We start from the raw sequence: 23,851 nt of genomic DNA on the forward strand, positions 1-23,851 counted from the left end.
CAGAACGTCTGTGCAGCTGTCAGGGGGGGCGGCAAGGGAAGAGCCATACCAAAGCCTGCTTTATTGAAACAGGTGGTGCTAACCAGGCTCCGCTGTTACAGGGTGCTGACAGCCAACATAAGTTTCCATTCACACCTACTGTACATGAGCTCACGCCGAAAGCGGGTTTAAAAGAGGATTTTCTGCAAACTATCCGACGGATAGAGGTCTCCTTCATCTGGAGCCAAATGAGGGGATTATGTGATGGAGCTGTCGGGGAGGGTTCGGTCTCTTTTTAGAGCCGCTCATGCTGGCAATAAGTATTAATTAACATGTCAGAATGTTCAGGTGGGCGAAGATGGATTTTATTTATATAGCTGTGTGTGAGAGAGAGAAACATCAGGCTGCTTCACTGGGCAAGTTTGTGCAGACAAGACTGTGTTAACAGTTGCTGAGAGAAGTATTTAGGGCTGAAATCCCTCTCTCTTCCTCTCATCCTCCTTTCAAATCTCTCCCTCCCTCTCTTTTCCATCCCAGAGCTCAGAACATGTTCCGTCAGGCCATGCGCTCTCCTGTCATCATGTTCCACGTGGTGCCGTCGTCCATGAAGGCCCACTACGAGCAGCTGTCCCACGCCGAGAGGAACCCGGCGTACGCCTCGGGCCGTTTCAGCCCTGACTCCCTGACCGGCAGCACTGTCTCCGGCGTGGACCACGCGCCGCACAGGATGTCCCGGCACGGTTCCCAAACACACCCACACTCCCATTCACATCCTCAATCCCACGCTCACCCAGACCCGACTGGTGACGGCTACCCCCCTCTGAATCACCCGGGAGTCTCGGCAGCCAAGCCGCCAACGGGACACACCCCCTCGCCTCAGAGGGGGCTAAACGCCACGCCAACAGCAGGATATACCAAAAAAGTCGGGAGGAGGCTCAACATCCAGCTAAAGAAAGGTGAGGTGGAGAAGATGGGACAAACTACTTTAGTGCCCAGAGAGTCTGTGTTTTAACTTTAAGGGGCTTTATGTGAGAATCAGAAATTGACAGTGAGACCTGTGGCTGCTAAGTCAACGACAATCGGCGTCCTATTGGTAGATGTGAGCGAGCATCGGTCAAAACAGTGAGACGAAACACACGAGCAGCTAAAACCACAATATCACTATATTTCACCTGCTTGGCAGTAATGTTAGCTGACCAAACTGAGGTCTCTCCATGAATCGAAGGCCCGGCCCATGTTGATCCTAGTGTTAACTTTTCCTACTTCAGCCACCTGATCGTGTTCAGAAGGCACAAGGGAGACACCGTAGTTTTGGTCTCCTGGGCCGGAGTCGATAACGGTACTCGCTCCGGAGTTAACCCCCGTCACTCCACTCAGCAGCAGGGAAAAAAGACACGTGAAACTGACGATGGTCGTGAGGAGCTGCAGCACTTATTTCTACCCAAACTGCAACTTCAACCGTATACATTCACTTGACGTTCTCAAAGCTAAACTAACTCTCACACACGCGCCGCCGCTCTCTCTCTCTCGCATCACTTCCCACGTCCACACACACTCCCACAACACTAGTTTTCCTCCGACGTCACCAGGTCACATTCCTGTTTTACGAGACGTGCTTCATTAGATCTAATTTTTTTTTTTTTTTTTTTTCGGACTCCATTTCTAACCGAATGTTAGCAATGGTTACACACTGTTGGCCCTGTAGAGGAGCTGAAGAGAGTAACGGCACTCGCGAGCACGCATGACATCATATCCCTTGGATTTTCCAAGAAAAACAGGCCTGCATTCTTCACATTAAAAGCAGTCTACGGGCTGATAGAGGAAACCCAGAAAGTCGCGGAAGGTTAGGTTACAACCTGTTCACACATTGGAAATAAAAAATTATCAAAAAACATTTATATTTGTAAAAAATAACATACAGTCCCTTTAACTTCACACTTTTCACTAGAAAGAAGCAACTGGTCGAGTCATGTTTTGACACAAAGGGCATCATTTACAATAGTTAAATGACTGAGGAGGCAAATTTGTGAATCTCCTGCAACAGGCAGCCAATGACTGACTAACATAGTGATGTAAGACCCCAAAGTTCTCCCAGTTTTGCGTGTTTTTTGCATTTCGCTTCAAACTACTGTAGAAACACATTTGGATCTTCCATTATCAGAAAAGTTCTTCATCGTTATTGTGGGAAACATCTCAGTCCCTACGTGATGTATTGCATCATATTTGTTTTTCAAATATCGTCTAATTCTTTCCAGACGGTCTGTGAAAATCTTCCCTCATGCTTTTGCATTCATCAGGCTTTGAAAAATAGAGAGGGATGCTGTGTATGTTCCTAGCGTTTCCATTCCAACTAAATAAACAAGCAATTTCCCCATTCCTGGCACATCAAGAACAAGTGTAGAGACCATTTGTTGAGGAATGGCGCAGACACAGAAGCAGGCAGAATGTTGAACAATGATGCAACAGGCTTAGAAACATGTAGAGTTTAGCATACTGATGTGAGCAGCCAACAGTGGTCCAGTAAACAGAATCGGGGAGGTGGAAACACACAGAACGAAAGGCGATGTTGTTGGGAATAAAACTTTGGTGACACCTCCTCAGTATAGGCTTTGACTGACAGCTGGCACAGGTGGTGCAAACCTCCGCCAACAGGATACCAGGTGTCGGTGCCAGGTCTCAGGGCCAGAGAGCTTGTTGCTAAGCAGCCGCTGGTGCCTGTGTGCTGTCAAATGCCACGGCAAAGACTCTGACAGGGCTGCACCATATGCCCGTTGAAGTTTTCACCCAAATCTGTTCCCTCTCTCGGGGCTGAAATCAAGCCAGAACATAAAACATAAAAACACCCAGCTGGCTGTTGCATCCCGGCTGATGGCTATTTCCACTTGTTCCTCTGTCTTATGTTTCTCTCCTCACTCTCACATCTCTGCTTGGTCATAATACCCAGAAAAAAACACACTGCGTTCTGTGCATGATGTGCCAGGAGATCTGTAATGTTCTCAGTCAAAAGATGTTATCTTTCCTCATTCCACCTTTTGTTTGCTGTTGTTGGAGCAGACATTTGCGGGGATTAACGGCGACTCCCAAGAGGCTGTTTGGCTCATCTGTGTTGTTTTGAGTACCGACTTAAGCCCACAGCTTTGAGCGCAGATTAAACTCCCCGCATTGTTGATGCGCTCGAATCAGACACCGGTCTCGTCGCAAATCCCGGGGAATATCAAAATCAATCAAAGAATCCCACTCTGCACAGGAAATTGCTTAGGTATGTTTTAATCAAGCTAATGGGAGTTTTAAAGATCCTCCTCCCTGTTTAAAGCCAGGAGCACCACAGGCATTTACCGGTGACTATAACACCGCACCTCGTCTGCCTGCGGGAAGTTGATTGGCTCATCAATGTAGGGGGATTAGGTAGAGGATGTGAAACAGAATAGCTAAGTGTTCTGCTGTTCTTTGCATCAGCTCAGCAAGACAGTAAGGATTAGGGCCAGTACTCTGATACAGCAAGGATGCTCATTATTGTTTTTATATTAACTTTGTTTTACGGCCTTACAGACAATGTCATTCGGAACAGTCTCTTCTCTAAAACGCATACATGAAGTACGGTGATCAGAGGTCAGGTGTAATGCTTAATGAACAGACTTAAGTGTTCTGATCATCAGCATGTTGACATAGGTGGACGTGCTGGAATAAAACAATGACACCCTCCTCTTAACCCTAGACAGCGTAATATGTTCTCACCACAGGTTGTTTTTTCAGTTTCTGGCTTCAATTAAATATCAGGCTTAAAAGTCTTCAGGCTGAACTTACTTACTGGCACCATGTAATTACATGTAATTATTACATCACCAAACTTCCTACTTTAAAAGCATTAAGTTGTCTTTCCTCACAATATTATCCTGCTTTTATTATTTCACTATAAATCTCTCTTGTGCTCTCTGCTGAGCGGATGCACCGTTTCTCTTAATTTCCTGTATTTAACTTGCTTAACTATAGGAAATTGTTTGTCTGTTATTGTTGACATACAGGCCTGTGTTCCTAATGGTTCATAATGATATATAATCTGAAGGGGGCTGTAGGCAAAACTTGCAAATGTACACAAACAAAATCACATCCGCCCACATAAATACAGGCCCTGTTCAGACCTGGTATTAACATGCGTCCTCAGTGACCAGATCACAAATGGACCGCTTTAAGTACGTCTGTTCACACCTGGCATTAGAATGCGTCTCCACATGCGTCTTCAGTGACCACTTGTGATCCGATCTCACTTCCCCGCTCTATATGCAAATAAACACCTAGTAAACACACGGCTAATACAGCAGCTGTTGTGACGTTATATTACAGGAATGTCCGTATTAATATCCTACATATTCATGAATTCTGGTACATTGTATTAACATCAAAATAAAAGGTTATTGTACCGGCGCGCCGACACGCTGCTTTTTGCCAGACAACAGCGGGGCACAGCGCTCCAGAGATCCGGGGAGGACAGAGAACAGGCGGTTGGTCGGGTGTCAGCTCCGCACAAAGCAGCGGAACAAAAACAGTGTCACATCTCCGACAGTATGATAATAAAGCAGTTCCTGTGCCTAGTCTGATATGTAAGCCTATAAACAAGATATATTTTAATAAAATTCAGTTGTACCGACAGAATACAGTAGAACACAGAGGCCGTTTCCATGCTGTCAAGTGCCCGTGTCTGCCTGTCTGTTCACATGAGGGCGCGGATCCCAGCTGGATGTCAGTTGGGTAGGCGATCCTTAATGTGGCCCAGGACGCATTCGCGTACACACTGCTAAAAGAATGTGGCCATATGTGGCCCAGACCACCTCTGAATGTGGTCTGAATGATCCGATCTCAATGCGTCCTCAATGCGTCTTGAGTGCGTTCACACCTGTACTTAAAGCTGTCCACTTGTGATCCAATCACTGAGGACGCATGCTAATACCAGGTCTGAACGGGGCCACAGATTAAGAAGATCATCTAAAGATATTGTATATTGTTCATAAGTACTAACCTGACTCGCTAGATGGTTTGTTACACAGAACCCTCTGACAAGCCGTCATTGGAGACTGTTTGGAAAAGGGCAGGCACTTTCAAAAAATACTTGGCGGGTGATTAGATAAACCATCTGTCAATCAAACTCTTGCCGGAGCCAGTCGGGAGAAGAGCGAAAACATCTTTACCATCGAAAAAAAAGCCTTCGCTAACCTCTTCAGGAGCCGCCATTATTCTTTAGAACGAACAGTCTCCTCTCCCTGCCGTGAAACACACACCTAAAAGCCACGCCCGTAGCTGCCATGTAGCTCCTCACAGGACGCCGATTGGTCTGTGATCTGGCTTGCTGTACACAAACGCATTACTTGAAGCCTGACAAGATGGATTGTCGTGTGATATGTGATCCCTCAATTCACGCGTGATCTCGTGGCATCACGAGAATCCAGCTGAAGTGCAAGGTAACGCAAGTACCAGGTTACTTTAGAAAGTAGAGTGAGAATCGTTAGCATCTTCTCTCCAAATAGGTGGTACTGGACACTCGGTCGGACTACTTGTTGGTTGCGCAGTGGTTTGTTCGTTTTAAAACGGATACAGAAAATAAAGCTCTAATAGTGTCGCTTCCCATTCGAAGGAGAGGAAGGAAGGATGTTGAACAACACAGCCAATAAGATAGCTTTCTACATTTTGGACTCTCCGTTGTGTCAATGGTTAGCACTGTCCAGACTGAGCAACTCATCTATGGCTCAAATTTGAATAGTTCAACTTTGGTGAACTCAAATAAACTTGATAAACAGCAGTTGGTTGGTTTCAACGTTTCACCCATGAAATTAGCAGTCAAGGTTGTAATAGGGTTGGGCGATATGTTAATATGTTAACCGGCTATTGTTCGCGCAGGTGTGTGTGAGGTACCCAGCTGAGCATCTGCTCTCACTCAAACATCGGAGGTCGACCATTAAATTAGCAAAAATAAAATGACAAAAATCTCCCCCTAAATAAAACATCCAGCGATATACTCGGCTAATAAATTCATCCAATCACCCAACTCTTGTTTGTAAGCACAGATTGGACTGTTTGTCGAGGTTTTTCTTTGTTTCCCAACATAGTGACATGCTACTGATTAAATACTGCAAAGCCAACTACATGATGTAACTGATCAACGCCAGCTGAACACAGCATGAATTTATTCACAGTAGCTGGAGCTGCAGTGATGCAGAGGGAGTAGAGGAGCTTCAGCCTGTGCCTCAAGATCAAACCAGATTCCATCATTAGACCTCCTCCTCCTTTACTTCTCTCTTCCCAAAGGTCCCGAGGGTCTCGGCTTCAGTATAACGTCCCGGGACGTCCCCATCGGCGGCTCGGCACCCATCTACGTGAAGAACATTCTGCCTCGGGGAGCTGCCATCCAAGATGGCCGCCTCAAGGCAGGAGACAGGTTGCTGGAGGTGAGAAAGTGAAAGTGATACTGTAACACAGCGTTTCATGTGTATGCAGGAGTTGATGTATTCATTCAATGTGATCTATGATGGTGAAATATGTGTCACAGCATGCAGACCCCACATGTACTAATACTTTAAATCCAACAGATGACAGGTATTTTTGATGAATTAAAAGTGTGACTAACTAATTTCCATATAATGTTTTAAATTTAGCATCCTGGAATCAAATCAAAGAACATATTTTCATACTCTTGTTGTGTCGCAAGTCGGAACAGCTTTTGAAGTTGCGTTATCCCACCTTGCAAACCATTTCCATAAAGGATTAGAGTGTGCAACACTCAATCTATTAATCGAGGTTATTGCACAAAACTTTGAATCCTTAGATCCACAGCTCTATTTTTTTCTCATTTTAAACTTTTTTTTCAAATTAGTGATGAAATGACTAGTTAATCACTGTATTTGACAACAACTTTGTTAAAAAAAAAAAAGTATTTATATATATTTTTATATTTTAAAACATTGCAATAGAGCTCAACAGTGAGGTTCGGGAAGTGAAAACCCCGTTCATATTCTGAATCGAGGATTTGATTATTAGCCATAATGTCGTAACCATCCAAGGTAGACTTAACTCGATCTACGAGATTGTGAAACGATGGTAAATGCTCCTGTAGAAGCCACAAGTCTGTATGATATCAGCCTTGTTTTAAGAAAAAAAAAATGTTTTATTTGCCATATCATGGAGAAGTACTGCACTACCCATAATCCTAAAGCCTCGTCCACACTGGGACCGTCAAAAGCGCGTGGTTTTTTATTTCTCTCTTACTTGTCTCACGCGCGTCTAGGCTGCGTGTCAGCTGCGTCTCCTCTAAAGATTTGAGGTCTCGCCTATTTTTGACGCGAGCCGCGCGGTTCCCAGCAACAACAGACAGTGAAAGTGATCTATTGACAGTATTTTGACATTGTACCAGTAATATTACTACAGTTTCAATGTCTGTATCTGTAGGAAATGTTACGGAGATGAAAAAAAGTAAAGACTTGTTTTTAAATCAACACTTCCTGCTTTCATTTCAAAATAAAAGCCCTCAAGTGTTTTTTCTGTGGACAGAATTCCTTCATTTGAATACACAAGGCTTTTATTCTGAAATAGGTGCCCGACAGTGTTGTAGAACATGCAGTGACTTGCAGAGCTCCATGAATTAATATAGTACATGGTAAAAAAGGCACGCAGTTGGTGAATCTGTCTTCATTTTGGATTGACGGTTAGTTTAAACGTTTTTCGGGAGTTTCCAGAAGCGGCGAGTTGCCATTCGCAATGGTTTATGGGACGAGAAGTTCCTTCACTCTAAAAATAATTATATGCACAGTCTTGTAGCCTTTTTTTCCATTTTCCAATTTTTTTGTTTGCTTCGAAACCAAATGTTTTATGGTCACGATTCATCTCGTAGCTGGTTGGCTTGGTTCCATGCCTAAATCTCTTTATATAAGGACTTTCTGAAACATCAATGCAGTGAATGAAAATTCACTTCCAGAACTGGAGCCTTTCAAAAAATGGGCCGTCACTGTTGGCCTCAATAAGCAAACGCATGCAGTCTATTTAGAACTGAACTAGTCCCTGTGTCTCCTGCTCAGGTGAATGGCGTGGACCTGAACGGGCGGACCCAGGAGGAGGTGGTGTCTCTGCTCAGGGCCACGCCCATGGGCGGGGCTGTGGGGCTGCTGGTTCTACGGCAGGAGGAGACTTTCCTCTCCAGAGAAGTGGTACGTTTGTCATCCTCCACCTCCATCAGAACATTCCTTCAACTCGTCATCCTGTCAGCATTACACATGTCACGTCATGACATATATATATATATATATATATATATATATGACTCCCCATGCATGGATAAGTATAGATTATGAGTGTGTGTCTGTGTGTACTCTTGTGCTGTCACGAGTGCCGTTAATCCCCGCGCTGAGTGCCGTGTTGTCTTCTCATTTCCCAGCTAACACAACACGCTAGCCGAGCATGCAGATTGATTGTCCCGCTCCGTCGCCGCACTCCTCTCTTATTACCGAGCTAGCCTCAGAGGAAACCTGTAGAGCTCAATCTATTCTCTTTATCTCCTTCACCCTCTCCTTTTCCCTCGCTTTCACTCCGTCTTTCTTCATCTGTCACCCATCCCCGTCCCACTCCTTTCATTCTCATTCACCAGTTCCCTTTCTTTCTCTCGCTTTGTTAGGTTACCTTCTCCGTCTCTGCATTTCCATCTCTCCCTCTCTCTCTCTCTCTCTCTCTCGCTGTGTTTTGCCTCCGAGCTGACTCGCTAGATTGATGGAAGTGGGGATGAACAGACAGACGCAGGGCAGGTAGAAGGCAGAGAGTGGAGAAACACACTTGGCTTGAATATCAATCAGGCGAAAATCCTCACACATTACACCACACAAACGGCAGTACAAATCTTCGAGTGCTGTTTTTTTGTCAGTCAGTCTGGACAGATGCCACTCACAGCTTGTAACTTCAGCAATTCATGCAAACCTTTGCTAATTTAGTCGGTCCGTTTGTTACCACTGTTTGTTTTCCTCAAAGGTTGTGTTTTTACATGATGCCAGATGTTCTACTTAATTATCTTTGCAGAAAAATCAGGTTTGATTTACCGCGCATCTGGAGCTACCTCAAAGTTGTTTGATAAGGACGTGAGCTCATATGCAGAACACTGAGGCTTAAGTGTATTTTTTTTTTCTCAGCGTTAGCAGGCTTTAAATCACATCGGTGTTTACTCCACAGCGGCGGTCAATGATTCTCTGCTATCTCTCTAGCCCCCGCTCGCTGGCTTTAACACACGCCTTATCGAGTTGTAACATGAGTTATGGCACCAAACGGCCTTAAATCCCCCCCTCTGTCGTCATAAAAATGGTCTCTCCCAGCACCCTCAGCCGTCACCGGGGCCATTAGGGGCACAAGCAGCCATTCGCTTGCAAGTGGTGTCAATCAAATGGCTGATTGGTGACAATTATCACAGCAAGGGATGCAGAGGGGGCTATTGGCTTGGCTGTCGCCACGGGCGAAGTTAGATGAGGGGAGCTGCCGCGCCGGTCGATACTCATCTTTAGATTAGAGTGGGTGCTTTGAGTCCGGCTGACTCTGCGTATAGTTGGTAGTTAGATGGCAGGATTTATTTGATCTGTGGTTATCAGCAGCAGAGGGTGATGTGAGAGGGTTGAGATGGGACTCGAGGGAGATGAGGGTCCGGTGCACAAAATGAGCAGCTTCAGTCTTTATCTGAAGCTGTGAGCTATAGGCTAAGCATTCTCTCATGGGCTTTAGAGATAGGGGAGACGAAAACAGCATGTCAGTTAACAAAAATATAGCAATAACATACCTTATAAAACACAAGCTAGGCGGCTTAATGAGCTTAATCACAAAACAAGAGTCAAGAGTAAACAGCACATTTTCTTGGCGCATAAGTATGAATTAAAAATGGCAGTTACTAAGCCTTATATATTAAGCCTAATGGGAGTGTAATGAAAAAAATAAATTCGACAGCTGTTGAATCGTTTGGTCAGCTAGCGCATGCAGCAGGTATAAAACAAGAGACCTTAAATTCACCTGATCTTTTAACTACTGGAATACCTATTTTATCACTCTTATGAAACCATATCAATCTTGCAAATAGCATATAATGATGCTAGACGGTGGTTTAATAAAGGGGATTGCTATGTAAATTGCTATTACTGTGCTAATATGCAATTATTAATGCACTGCACATTAATGTGCGTTGAAAGAGAAAGAGCACGGTTCTAAATTACCTCATTTTTGATTGATGTTAATTTGCAGCAGATTGTTAGAAGATTATATTTGCACACTGTTAGCTTTAAATCAAAGTATAATTTCAAATATTTTCCCCTAAAGAAATATGCTGAACATATTGCAGTAGTATTGTTTCAACCCTGAGTAGGGCAGCCTGTTTATAGAGAGACCAAATTTAGTGCAAAGGTTTAAAGATCACTACTCGCAAAAATGAAATGTTGGTCAAAGCGTCCCATCATGCAATTTATTCATCAGTGAATAACGCACAGATCAGAGTTTTTTTTTATTTCAAAGCTCAGGAAGACACGAATCACTTCCTGTTGCTTGTAAAGCTTGTTGCTTTGAGCTCACCTCGGTCACTTTCATCTATTGAAAGCAATCTGGATGAACGGAGAGTTTCTCTTGTCTGGATTACAGCAGCTGAGACAGTAAGAGGACGCTGATTAGAGAGAATCAAACTGATACTGTAAAAGTGCCACGCCCTGCCCTAACTAGTTGTTTTTTTGGTGCTTTCAAATGGGGTCCTGTTTACTGTGTTCACGAGAAAAGTCCATATGTACGCCCCCCTCTCATGGTATTCACGACCTCGTAAGTGGAAAGTTTCTGAAAGCTTTACGAGTTGTGACGTGTTTGTTGACGTTGTCAGAAGGTAATTTTTCAGTGCATAATAAGTTAATATATTGTGATTTTAGTCGTATATTGTTTTTCTTCGTAATTTTATAATATGTCTGAGGAAAATGTTGATATTCCCAACAGCCTCATATTTCTCTTCTGTCATTATGCCTTTGCATTTACTGCATCATGTTACCCGCTTGCTAAATTGTTAGCCTCTGTGGCTTCTAGACACCGACAGGAAAGTTAATATTGATGTTGCTTAGCAGCGGTGTTCTCATGCAAAGCATATTGTATACTCAAGCTCACAAGTTTCATTTGAAGGCACCATTTGACCCGCACATTTATATTTAAGGGGAGACATCACAGGCAAAAACATCGTTCTTCATGCACAGGTCAATTGCTTTAGATTTTGGGCTATTTTACTTCCATCACATGTTTTCTTTCAGACTAGTGCAACATGCAAACTCCACACAGAAGCCCCCCCCCCACCCCCATGCACCACCGTGCTGCCCTTTCTACCTTATTCACCTGTAGTGTCTTGCAAAATGTATGGAATCTTTTCTCAAAATGAGGTTTTTCTCAGACTCTGAGTCATAAATCTCCACTTCAGTGGCACTTACATCCACCGAACTTTCCAGTGTCATTCCTATCTATATTCTGAAGGTGTTTACAGCGGGGTTTGTTCATCTATCATTCATAGCCTGTTTTATAGAACATTTTGGTCCTAAAAACATGCCGAAAATTTTAAAGAAATCCCTCTGTAAAAACCTTTGACTCTAATATGTGAACAAAATGAAACAATAATTTTGAACCTGGCTTTATCCAATGTTCATATATCTGTTCTGGAAATGTGCAAATTAGCACATATTTAATAAGAGAATGCCTCATTTTCATATTTAAACACACATTTTCAGAAAACTTAATACAACAAATAATTGTCTTAATGTCAGTAATGTCCGTTTTTTTTTTTTTACTCTATTCACCTGTGGTGTCTCCTGTTCAGTCTGAGTGCACTCTACCCAGCAATCACAGCCCATCTGTCTGCTGGGATTGATCATTTTCATATCCTGCATCCTCATTAATTCATCACACTGCTTCCGTTTATCCATAACTTCCACAGCTTCTTGTGTGCTGAAATATTCACTGCCTCTGTCAATAAATATGTCTGCTTGATTACCTGTGGTTCTTCTGTCCCCCCCTCCATCCTCTAGAATGCTGAGCCCCAGATGCAAAGCCCAAGAGATGTGGTAAGACTCCACCCCAACACTAGCCTGCAATTAAACCCTCTTCCCCAAATCACCACCACCTCCTCCTCTTTAACAGCTCCTACTCCTTTATTTAGCCTGTTTGCATGGATGCTATTAATCTCTGCTAGAAAAACACAGCATGGTGGGATAAAAAAACAATATCTTATGCATGCATTCAGGCTCCTCTACTAAACTAGCTGGTTAATCAAAGTGCAAGTCACTAGTCGTGCGTAGAAATGTTAGTCAGTAACACTAATTTTAATCTCCATCCAGAGTTGCTCTAACAAATCACAATTTCATGGTTCATCAGTATGGACTGTTGAGGCCGCGCTGCAGAATAATTCACTCCATCACTCCCCTCAGAGCTGCATTTGTCAGCGGAGGTGGAAACACATTGGGAGTTTGCTTTATTTGTCGGCTGCGGATAAGGTTGTCAGTTTGGCCGTCTCGCAGCAGACTCGCTCTGATGTGTGAGGTGAATAACAAACAGGCTGTTTAGTTTGTGTTTTACTTTATTGAGGGGAGAAAGAAAAAAAATGCAGTCAGAGCTGGCTGTGCCTCTCTCCGTGCCAAACGTGCACATAAACTTTGACGCATGATGCCATCTGTAATAAAGGCACTTGACATATATAGCCTAATATATCATATCCATAATTACCCAGGCGCTGAATGCAAATAAACATTCCTAATCTTAGGATTGTACCCTGCAGTGGCAGCAGATGCAGTTTTTAGTATGAGAACCGACCTTCTGTGAAGAATCGGCTCTCAGCAGGATGTACGGTGTCTCCGACGGTTACAGTGCGGTCTCTGTGGCCTGAACGCTGCTCGTCACACGGCACCCTCAAGGTTCTCCACCACAGCAGCTGTTTAAAGCTCATCTGTCTTTACTGCTGGTATTAAAAAAAGACTTTTCATATTTCCATAACTCTCCATTTACATACCAAACTGACGACTTCACGTCTTCACATCTGGCCGAGTGCAGGTAATTGGTCGCGTTTTGCGCGGCGCGCTAGAAGCGTAATTGGCCGGTTAATTTGATTGGCGGTCGTACCTGCCAGCTGTGTTGATGATCCTCATCATCCAGAAACGTTACGGCAGCACATCATCGATTATTGCGACTGCAGCTGGCACATCTCGCATGCGCATGCGAGTTCAGACGTGACGACGTGCATCATCCCTTCAGCCCTTCAGAGTGTGGGCCATTCTACCACTGCTGCTTTGTTAGTGAGAGCTGGCAACACTGTGCTAAATGTCACATTATTAGTTGGCCAGCCATCCTTGGCAGCATTGTACTTTGGCATCCCAAGCTCGACTAGCAGTGAGAGATGAACTTGAGTTTTGAATATTTCAAAAGAACTTTGCACAGAAATCACATTTTTATCTTTTATTTCCTTTTATTTGTTCTCAGTAATGTAATTTAAACACGGGTCAGAAAGTTCATCTGGTTGGATCATCTGCTAAGTGCTGCTCAGGAGCCCTGTTTGTGTTAAGTGTTTCTTTCTGACAATATTTCCTGGAACTGATAAAGGCAACGCTTCAGTAGTTTTTAAAGCAGACCTACACTAAATGTGTATATATTAATTAGGGCTGTCGCGATTATAAGGCGTTAACCCAAGTTCGTTTTAACGCCGCTAATTTTTTTAACACATTAACGCAACTTGATACTGGCATCACATGAAACTAGAAAACCTAGTGAATCCAACGGTACCAGCCGTGTCATACTAGCTTGTCACAAAGGAGGTTAAATAATGCTCCAATCTTACGCTAAATTTTGGCGTGGAAAAACTGGCATGGGCATTTTCAAAGGGAATCCGTTGACCTCTGACCTCAAGATATGTGAGTGAAAATAGGTTCTATGGGTACCCACGAGTCTCCCCTTTACAGACATGCCCACTTTATGATAATCCCAAGCTGTTGTGGCCTGCTGGGCTGCAGTTTCCCATGTTATGTTATGTTATGTTATGTTATGTTATGTTATGTTATGTTATGTTATGTTATGTTATGTTATGTTATGATTTGAGCATATTTCCAATAATAAATATATACATACATTTGCATAAAGCAGCATATTTTCAAAGGGGTCCCTTGACCTCTGACCTCCAGATATGTGAATGAAAATGGGTTTCATTGGTACCCATGAGTCTCCCCTTTACAGACATGCCCACTTTATGATAATCACATGCAGTTTGGGGCAAGTCATAGTCGTAGTTGTGTTGTTAATTGATTTCTAATAATAAATAAATACATACATTTGCATAAAGCAGCATATTTTACCACTCCCATGTTGATAAGAGTGTTAAACACTTGATAAATCTCCCTTTCAGGTACATTTTGAACAGATTAAAAGCATGTGATTCATTTGCGATTAATTGTGATTAATTGTGATTAATGGTAATTCAATATATTAATCGATTGACTGCCCCAATATTAATGTAAAAATGCTGCCCAGGTCACCATTAAGGATTTAGGGAAGTAAAAGCAGTTGATTAATTTTCTCTTATTTTGGACGTTTACCTCCCTAAAAATCAATGCATCAGGGCTGAGAGCCAGATAGATTGAGGAAACGCATCATGGCCATGCTGTCTCTTCTTCACCTCCCTCCTTTCCTCCCTTTTCCAACTCCAAACCTCCAGTTGCGTCTCTCTCCTTTTCCTCACCCTTTCCCGGAACATCAACCGCCATAATGGATTCGGTGCCTTTTAGATGTTATCTGTTGTCCGGCGCCTCATTTTAAACATCTCGCCGCCAACAACAACAACAGCAGCAGCGACAGCAGCAGAGGCTGTGGTGCACAGCTTTAGATGCAGGGTGTGCATCTAACACAACACGGCAGCTTTTAATGGACAAGCATCCATTTTCATGTAATAGATACCTTTCCAGTAGATGAAGAGATAATTGGATGTTGAGAGGTTGGGCGGCAACTAATGATTATTTTCATTATTAATCTCTCAATTATTTTTGAGTCTATAGAATTTCAGAAAATGTTGAAGAATGCTAGACATTAGCTTCCCAGAGCCTAAGGTGATGCCTTCAATTGTTTGTTTGTTTTTTGTCCTAAACAGTCCAAAATTGAAAAGTATTCAATTTATAATGATATAAAACAGAAACAAGCAACCAAACTTCACAGTTGAGTAAATGGAACCAGCAAATGTCCAACAATTTTGTTTGATAAATAAGTTAAATGCTAATTTAAAGGAACAGTGTATATGTGAACATGTTGCTCCGCCATGTTTCTACAGTTGCCCAGAACGGACAAACCAAACTCTGGTCCAGAGTGTGATATATGTCTGATATATTTGTCCCCTGGTCAGGGGACAAATATATCAACCTCCTCCTAATTGCGTTTGTCACTCTTTATAGTTCCTGGTTCACGATTACATGGATTAAATACGCATTGATTTTGCTGGATATATACGAATTACAGTGCATATAACTTTTTGTAGGTATTGCCACTAACGGTGTATGAGACAGATTATCTGTGTGCACACATAAAAATGTGTCGGCTTTTTAGAGCTTGAATAAAGATAGTTGATGTTCAAGAAGAATACATGTTTCAGTCAAGGTTGCATGCTGGGCTTACTTTGTTACTATCATTCCTTCTATTTTTCATCTCTTTGTACAGTTATGAAAAGTGCAATTAATGACATAAAAATTGTGTTAGAACATAGAATATAATATATTACGGGGGCAGCTTTCAAACCCACAGGTTTGCCGGCACTCCAGTCAGGTTTTTTTTAAGGTTGGCACGGCATGACTCATCCTGTGAGACAGCTCTGTCGAGGGTTACACGGCAGACAAAATGCAACAACTGAAGTGGAAAAAAAGCACTCACAACTTGACATCGGTCCAATGACCCAAAAATCACCCACATTTTTGCAGCAGTCCACTCGAGGTAGTCATTAGTCGTATGACACAGTTTGTTGTATTCGACTTTAAAATAATATATAACTTTCCCTCATTCCATGTGATTGTTTTTGTACCGCAAATCTCTGCTTGATTCATCACCAATGCTACGTTGCATTTGTGTTTCTCTCAACCCCTTCAGCCATTACATTTACATCCTTAACCATCCATGTTAAATATCTGGCCAGCTCACTCTATATTTTATTGCCTCATCATTGATTGATCATTACGTGGTCTGTACATAAGGGGCCCTTGTGTCTAACTTGTTGACTTTCACTGCTCCCTTCAGCATCCGAGGCAACCCGCGACAGCCGTGAAACCCCATTGGCTGATTGAGGTAACTGCTGCATGACATCACCAGCTTGGGTCATTATGCTGCATATGGGGAAAAAGGCACTAAAGGCAAATGAGATACTTTGTGTGGCTTCACAAATAGACTGGGAGTCATTTAACCAATTCATTGCTTTGCCAATGGTCTGTAGAAACAAAACACTTTGTTGGGTTTTTCTCCATCACCCTCACTTCTCTTTAATTTCCATTGTGTCTCTTGTTTCTGTCTTTGTTACCTCTCTTTTTCACTCCATTCTTCCTCTCTTTCTCGCGTACACACACACACGCACTTAAGGCACACTTAAAGACGCAAATCCTCTTCTCCCGCTCCTGGCTTCTACAATAGAGCACTGATCAAAGGCATCCGTCTTTACATGCCTGCCCTGATAGTTCCATAATGGGCCCATAACGTGAACATTCGGCTCCATTGTTTACGCCATTAGTCACACGGGCTTATGGAAAATTACGGCAATGCTATATTGAAAAGCCATCAGCGGTGGCGGCGGTAATGCTCAGCAGCAGCACCGTGCCAAGATGCTATCTATCACATGTTTCCTCTCCTCTCTGCACACAAAGCTGTTGTGAAACGGCAATCTGTTAGCACGCTGCGATGAAGGTCTTTCTTGATGGCATGATATAGCATTCAGCATAGCAGAACATGTGTTGGCTGCTCATGATACAGCATAAATTGTATATACCATAACTGATGAAAAACAACATAGTGCAGAAGAATCTAAGGACAACAATCTGAGCATAATAATAAATTATGCGGTTTTGCATAATTGTCACATAATAAGCAGTTCATCTACCAATGGGAAAGAGTTTTTTTATGCCATTTTTCATTTAAATGTATATGCTGAAGCCCAATTCATATGTTACAAGATTGATAAATCAATACAGCATCGACTGTAGAGGTGCAGTCATCATACATGCGTGTCATTACGGTAAAGACTGTATTGGTATTTTATGCTCCTTTACGTCATTTCAGATGGAAATGTACTTTTTTATACTCCAATTTATGAATGTTTACATACAAAACATCATGATCTTATAAGATATCATATTTTATCAGCCCAGTCGTCGGGAGAAAATGTTGGCATCGTACGTTTCTGCAAACCACAGATATGTTTAATGTCGACGTTTTGCATTCGATCAGAGCAGGTGATGTAGTACAACTAGCGACCGTTATTGAAAGTTAGGTGGTGTAATATCAAGAATAACAAGCGAGAAAGTCCACTTTGCGGGGGAAGGGTCAAACATACTCTTTTTCACCCAGGAGACCGTTGTTCAGGTCCCGTGTGAAACCAAAAGTAAATGCTAGTATATAAAACAGTATATAAAATAGTTACAATAACCACCTCGACCAGCTACAACATTAAGAACCTGCATATGTTAATGCATCAGTAATATAGCATCAGTATAAGGATATAATACTCAGAAATAAATAGTTTTGCCTAACGAGAACTTCTGTTTTTAATACTTGTGTACATATTGCTGATAATACTTGTGTACTTTCCCCAAGTAAATGGACCACTGCTTACTTATAATTGAGTGCTTTTTCATCGTAGTATTGTTGCTTTTACTTAAGTACAGGATCTGAATACCACTGCGTTGGGTGCACAGTAGATTTCCACATAACAGGGAATCATTACAGGAGTTACATAACTTTTGTATCATTATTAGCACAACAGGCTAGCCGCGGTGATTAATGGCTGCAGCCCGGTGGCAGCAGGCTCGATACTTTTTCTGTGTTGTGTAGCGGCCTGTCGGTGACACATACGAGTCAATCAGCGAGGGCCGTTCTACCACAGAACAGGCTCTCCCGGCTTAATTAAAGTGATGTTTCAAGCTGCCACCTGGCCCATACACACACACACACACACACACACACACACACACACACACACACATTACAGCCACCCATACAGCACACTCCACACACACACACACACTCTCACAGTATACAGCTAGACTATACTGAGGCCTTTTACACATTACAAACTGAAAAACACACGAGCCATATGGTGCACTTCACACTCACACATTCACACATAGGTACACTCGCACACTAGCGCACACATACGTGGAGCGACACGGAGCAGCTGCTGGTGTAATTGCTGGAGGTTGGATGAGGTTATAAATGGTTTCTAGTGGGTTGTGGAGCTCTAAAGAGCGAGCCACATAGTGTTTGACTGTCCAACAGGGAGAGGGAGCTGGAGAGAGGGCAGCTGATTGGTTTTGGGACAGCCAGTGAGAAGTGGGAATGTGTGTGTGTGTGTGTGTGTGTGTGTGTGTGTGTGTGTGTGTGTGTGTGTGTGTGTGTGTGTGTGTGTGTGTGTGTGTGTGTGTGTGTGTGTGTGTGTGTGTGTGTGTGTGTGTGTGTGTGTGTGTGTGTGTGTGTGTGTGTGTGTGTCAATCGATTCTACCGTTTCATGTGTCGGTAGTGTGTGTTGGCAGGTGAAGGGGTGTGTGCGGGCACATACACAGTATACGAGGATGACATTTGAGTGAGTGCACGCACACGCTGCTTTGTGCGCTTGTACTGACTCATAGCCACCTATAGATGCATACAGACCTGCCTCCTCTCTCTCTCTCTCTCTGTCACTCACCAACTCGCACACACACACCTGCCTTCCTCTCTTCCTCCATGCTGTGCCACAGGTATTTGATATTCATGATCTATCAGCATGGAGCTCCAGCGAGATGTGTCGAGAAGAGAGAGAGAAGGGGAGGTGAGGACAAGTGATGGTGAATCGAGGAAAAAAACAGGGATAAAGTGAAGGGAGTATAGCAGAAAAAAGAGGAAGTGTGGTAGATGAAGAAGAGGATTGAGATTGCATGTGTCCACAAACATTTGGCCATATAGTGTAGAAGGCAAGGGGAGAGAGGGATGAAGAGGAACATAAAGGGGGAGAGGGGGAGAATGGTAAATGTAGTGATAGAGTAAGTAAGCGAGGGAGAGAGAGTATGAATAAAAAAAGAGATAAATTATGCTACAGTAGGCAGCCAACAATGCTCTCCACGCCCGACTTCCTTCGACCAATTACACCCTTCACTGCCTCCTTCTCACCTCCCTCCTTCCTTCCCTCCCTCCTTCCCTCCCTCGCTCCCCCCCCTTTACAAAAAAAAAACTCCCCTCAAGCGGCTCTTTCAGATGCCATCAAATCGACAGGTTTGTTTGGCCAAAGTTGAGCTCGCCGCCAACCCGCTAATCGTTTCAGGCGCTGCGGTGGAGAGAAGTGAGCGTGGAGGGGAATAAGAAGAAAGTGTAAATGAGGAGCGATTTTCATTTCACTTAATGCTAAACATTGACTGGAGAAGAAGAAGAAGAATGGAGGCTCCTGAGGGTGCGAGGCAAACATTAGATGAGCAAAGTGGGAGAGGTTCAGGGGTAGAAGGCAAGTGAGAGACGGGAAGGTAGTAAGAAAATACACAAGAGGGCAGTGAATGGGTAAGCGACAGAAAGCAGTGGGTGGGAGATAAAGAGGAAGAAGATAGAGTTGAATACTACATGTGAAAACAACGTGCATCCACACTAGTGATTTAGGTTGTGTTTAGTTTAAATTTAAGCAGTGCAAAATCCCTTTTTCTGTGTCCTCTTTCAGCTAACAAAACTGGGCATTGGAGCCGACATCTCGTCAGGCAACTCAGTATCACGCTGAAGCGTTTAATTTTTCTGCCTGTCCACCAGAGGATAGCGTGTCAGTGTCACGTTTTGCCTCGCCGAGGCATGAATATTACATGGGTGTCTGACAGTGCAGTACCAGCAGGGGGCAACAAAGCCACTCACTTAGGTTTATGCAACAAATAAGGGATAATGTACAGCGAGCCGGTCATTGTTGTGTAATAAACCCTGACCCTAAAACCTGGCGTCGGGCTCCACCATCGGTGCCACATCGCCCCGAAGGGGGTTTTACAACAATGACCCGCTAGCTGTACATTATCCCGCTTCTAACACATCTTGAGAAAGCAATAATTTGACACAAAAACGGTCCGCCAGAGTCCGACATCGGTACTGCGTCCATAGCAACAGTCTGTTATACATAGCAACGGTCTGCTATAAAGACATAACAGACCGTAGAGCGGTGCATGAACGCTGTGCATGACCAATCAGAATTGAGTATTCAACAAAGCCGTGTAATAAAACCACTTACTTAGGTTTAGGAAAAATGTCATGGTTGGTCTCAAAATAAGTTAATATGGAAACGACGTATCGTAAGTGCAGAAAACACGTCACAAACATTACTAACGTTACTGACAAAATAAAACACCAGTCTCCTGGTTGGAAGTCCTGTGTTTGTTGGACCCATCTACCTCCCCACCCGCCCGCCATAAGCAGTCTTTCTCACTTTTTACTCTACGTCACTAGCTCTGAGTGTAGCATGTTTACGCGGATGTGTTTACATTGCAGTCAGTACAGACTACATGACTTACAAATGACACGCCAAAAGCAAGAACGGCGTTTTACACGCTTTTGCCTTGCCCATTATTATTGTCATTCAGCTTGTTAAAGCTCTGATCAGTCCCCTCCTGTTCTCTGTAATCACCTATGCTGTGTTTTAAAACAGCCAAGCTCATGATCTAGTCCAGGGGTGCACACACTTTTTCAGCATGCGAGCTACTTATAAAATGACCAAGTCAAAATGATCTACCTACTATAAAAATACAAAACATATATTTATTTATAAATATATTGAGTATTCTTTATATGTACAATATATGTTGGTGTACCTTGCATAACTGCATGAACCCATATTGTACAATATAACTGTACATTTTTTATCATTACCTTACTCTGATGACTTGCACTGAATGGAATCAGCCAGGGATGCATAGTCCGGACAGTAGCTGCTGATAGCCAGCCTCAAGCACACTTCCAAATGATCATCAGTCAAGGTGGAACTGTATTTGGACTTAATAATCTTCATGTGGGAAAAGGCTGACTCGCATAAATAAGTGGAGCCGAATAATGCAGTCAAGGAGGTAGCACATTTCCTCATGTTGAGGTACTTTTCCTCTGTGAGTAAGTTCCAGAACTGTCCATGAGCCCTGGACTTAAGCTGAATGTCAGCTTGTAGTGTCAAAATCTCATCCTCCACTCCAGATGAGTTCAGGTGAAACAGTGTTGCAATTTTTGATGCAAGTGAATCAGCCTCAGCATCTTCCCGAAAAGGGTAGCACATGAATGTAGCGACTGGCTCCAGTAAAACAAAGTCTTGAAAGCGTCTGTCAAACTCTGACAGACAGTTCTCAATCTGCTCTGATAGGCTGATGTCTATTTTAAATTTTTTTTTTTTTTTTTTTTAATGCCATGCGATCTACCCACACTACCTTTGCGATCGACCGGTAGATCGCGATCGACGTATTGGGCACTCCTGATCTAGTCGTTCTCGTCTACTTGTTTTTCCGTTTCTGTCGCCTGGCAACTAAACGAGCAGAAAATGATCATTTGACCTTGGCTTCCAGATGCCACCTGTTACCCAGACAAACAGTATTTCCTGTGATGCTGAGACGTCGAAAAAATCGTCTTCTTAATGTCACTGAGCATGCTTAGGTTTTCCAAAAGCTTTGTTTACCTCGTCCACACTGAAACGTGAGGTTGGTGTTTTCAGACAGTTTTGAAAAAAGCTCCATCCTGTGGCACAAACAGCAGCTTAGTGCGAAAAACAAAAATGATGGCTCCTCAATTTTAGCTGGTTTAGTATGGGTGTACTACTAGAAAGAGAAAAGAAGGAGGAGATACAGACAATGGGAGCTAGAGAAAGAAAATACGGGTTAGAGAGCAAAATAAAATGAGCAGTGGGGAAATGGTTTTATAAAAAGCGAAAGAAAGTAGAGAGCAGTATAAAGAGACAGGTGAAGAAAGGTGGAGGAGGTAGAGGGAGAAGAAGATGGAGAGAGGGAGAGTGAGAGATGCAGACGTACAGTGAGAGAGGTGGCAGTGTCTGTCTCCTTTTGTGTTCCACATGGATTCATCTCGGCCTTTCATTCACACTCCCCTCGCTCGCTCACTCTGTCATTGTCATGCTCGCACCCTCTCATTCTTTTCACCCTTTTCTTTTCGGCTCCTCAGCCTTTTCACCCTCGCTCTATTTGTCTCCGTCCCTCCTCGACTCGAGCCCATCACTCCTCTCCCTCCCCTCACCTTCGCTCAGCTCCTCTGACTACTTTGAGCTTTCTTTCCTCCCTCCTCCCTGCCCGGGTTTTATGTATTTTTTACCCATGCACTCCTCTTGCCGTGTTTCTTCTCTCCCTGTCTCAAGTATCATGATCAGGTCCAATCGGCTATAGGCTATTTAAAGGTAGGGCCCGAACAATTTGAGGGAAGTATTTGGATTTTTCAGAACAATATTGAGATTGAGATTATTAATCTTCATGAATTAATCCCCAGGCCAGGTTTTTTTATTGATTAATTTATTTATTTATTATTATTATTTTTTTTGTATTTTTTTTGTATTTTGTTATTTATTATTAGTTGGTAGTTGTTGTTGTTTTTTAACCAGTCAGTTGGTGAAAAGCCAAAGTACAAGTAGCCTAAATGTAGCTAGTTTTCTATTGAAAAAAAAGCTAATTTTGTCCATATTATTGATAATGGCAGGCGGCCCTAAAACTATTCAACTTTACCATATCTTGGCAATAAGCATACTTGACTTCCCTTTGCAGAACTTTTAACGTAGCTTAAAACAGTGATATGATGTGCTAAGAGGTTTTACTGTTAAATAACTGCTAACGTTAACTAGGCTATCTGTCTGAAATTAGCTACACGATGTGAGTAACTAGACACTCTCTGGTCTTTGTAGCTTTTCAAACATGAAAATGAGTTTTGTTTCTTTACTTGTGGAAACCTTAAATAGGAGCCTATACAGACAACCCCTGACGATACCGATGTCAGCTCGGCTCTTTAGCTGCTTGAGCTAAAGTTCCGTTAGCTTCACAGACTGATAAAACGAGCTGCTTCACAGTTTTTAGGTAACAAGCTTAAAGGTCCCATATTATGCTCATTTTCAGGTTCATAGTTGCATTTTGACGGAATTGCAACAGAATTGCGTTGCGGGTCCATGTGTACTTCCTGTCAACTGATGACATTCACATACACTGCAACCAGGAATAAACTGGGACACATTTAGAATGTTTACATTTAAAATTGTGTCAAGGATCTAAATATTGTATATTTGTGACATCACAAATGAACAGAAATCCTGACAGCTTGTTTCAAATGCAGAGTTTCTGAATACGGGCTGTGTGTATTTCCCTGTGGATTGAGCGTCTCGATACTTTCACAGTATTTATGTAGGACTTAAGCCTGCTTTATAATAAAAAAAAAACATGAAAATCTCACTTTTATAATATGGGACCTTTCAAGCTTGTATTTTTCGACTACTGCTCGCTATCTGCCAACTGTTTGTCATGCTACCAAGCTAACTGCAAAGTAGCCTACCACTCTATTGGTCTTTTTTAACAGTAAAAAGACTTTTACAACAAAAAGATACAGAATCTTTTTTTATTTTGAAGATAAGTAAGTAGGCTATTGTTGGCTGAGCGTAAACAACTTCATA

General features: G+C 42.8%; 1 protein-coding gene across 7 annotated transcripts in view; it reads left to right on the forward strand.

Annotated features, from left to right (window-relative positions):
* Nucleotides 1-23,851, forward strand: part of pard3ab (par-3 family cell polarity regulator alpha, b) — a 336,764-nt gene that overhangs the window by 172,548 nt on the left and 140,365 nt on the right. For 6 of the 7 annotated variants that reach the window (XR_012595967.1, XM_074652318.1, XM_074652320.1 and 3 more), the window contains 5 exons: nt 517-935; nt 6,277-6,416; nt 8,040-8,168; nt 12,027-12,062; nt 16,255-16,302. Coding sequence is in view for 6 of the 7 variants with exons in the window: in XM_074652318.1 (XP_074508419.1) it covers nt 517-935; nt 6,277-6,416; nt 8,040-8,168; nt 12,027-12,062; nt 16,255-16,302 (772 nt within the window). In the remaining variant the exon portion in view is untranslated. The remainder of the gene's footprint in view (nt 1-516; nt 936-6,276; nt 6,417-8,039; nt 8,169-12,026; nt 12,063-16,254; nt 16,303-23,851) is intronic. The other variant, XM_074652319.1, reaches the window with a different exon arrangement.

This window comes from Sebastes fasciatus, chromosome 11 (assembly GCF_043250625.1).
Source record: "Sebastes fasciatus isolate fSebFas1 chromosome 11, fSebFas1.pri, whole genome shotgun sequence".
NCBI lineage: Eukaryota > Metazoa > Chordata > Actinopteri > Perciformes > Sebastidae > Sebastes > Sebastes fasciatus.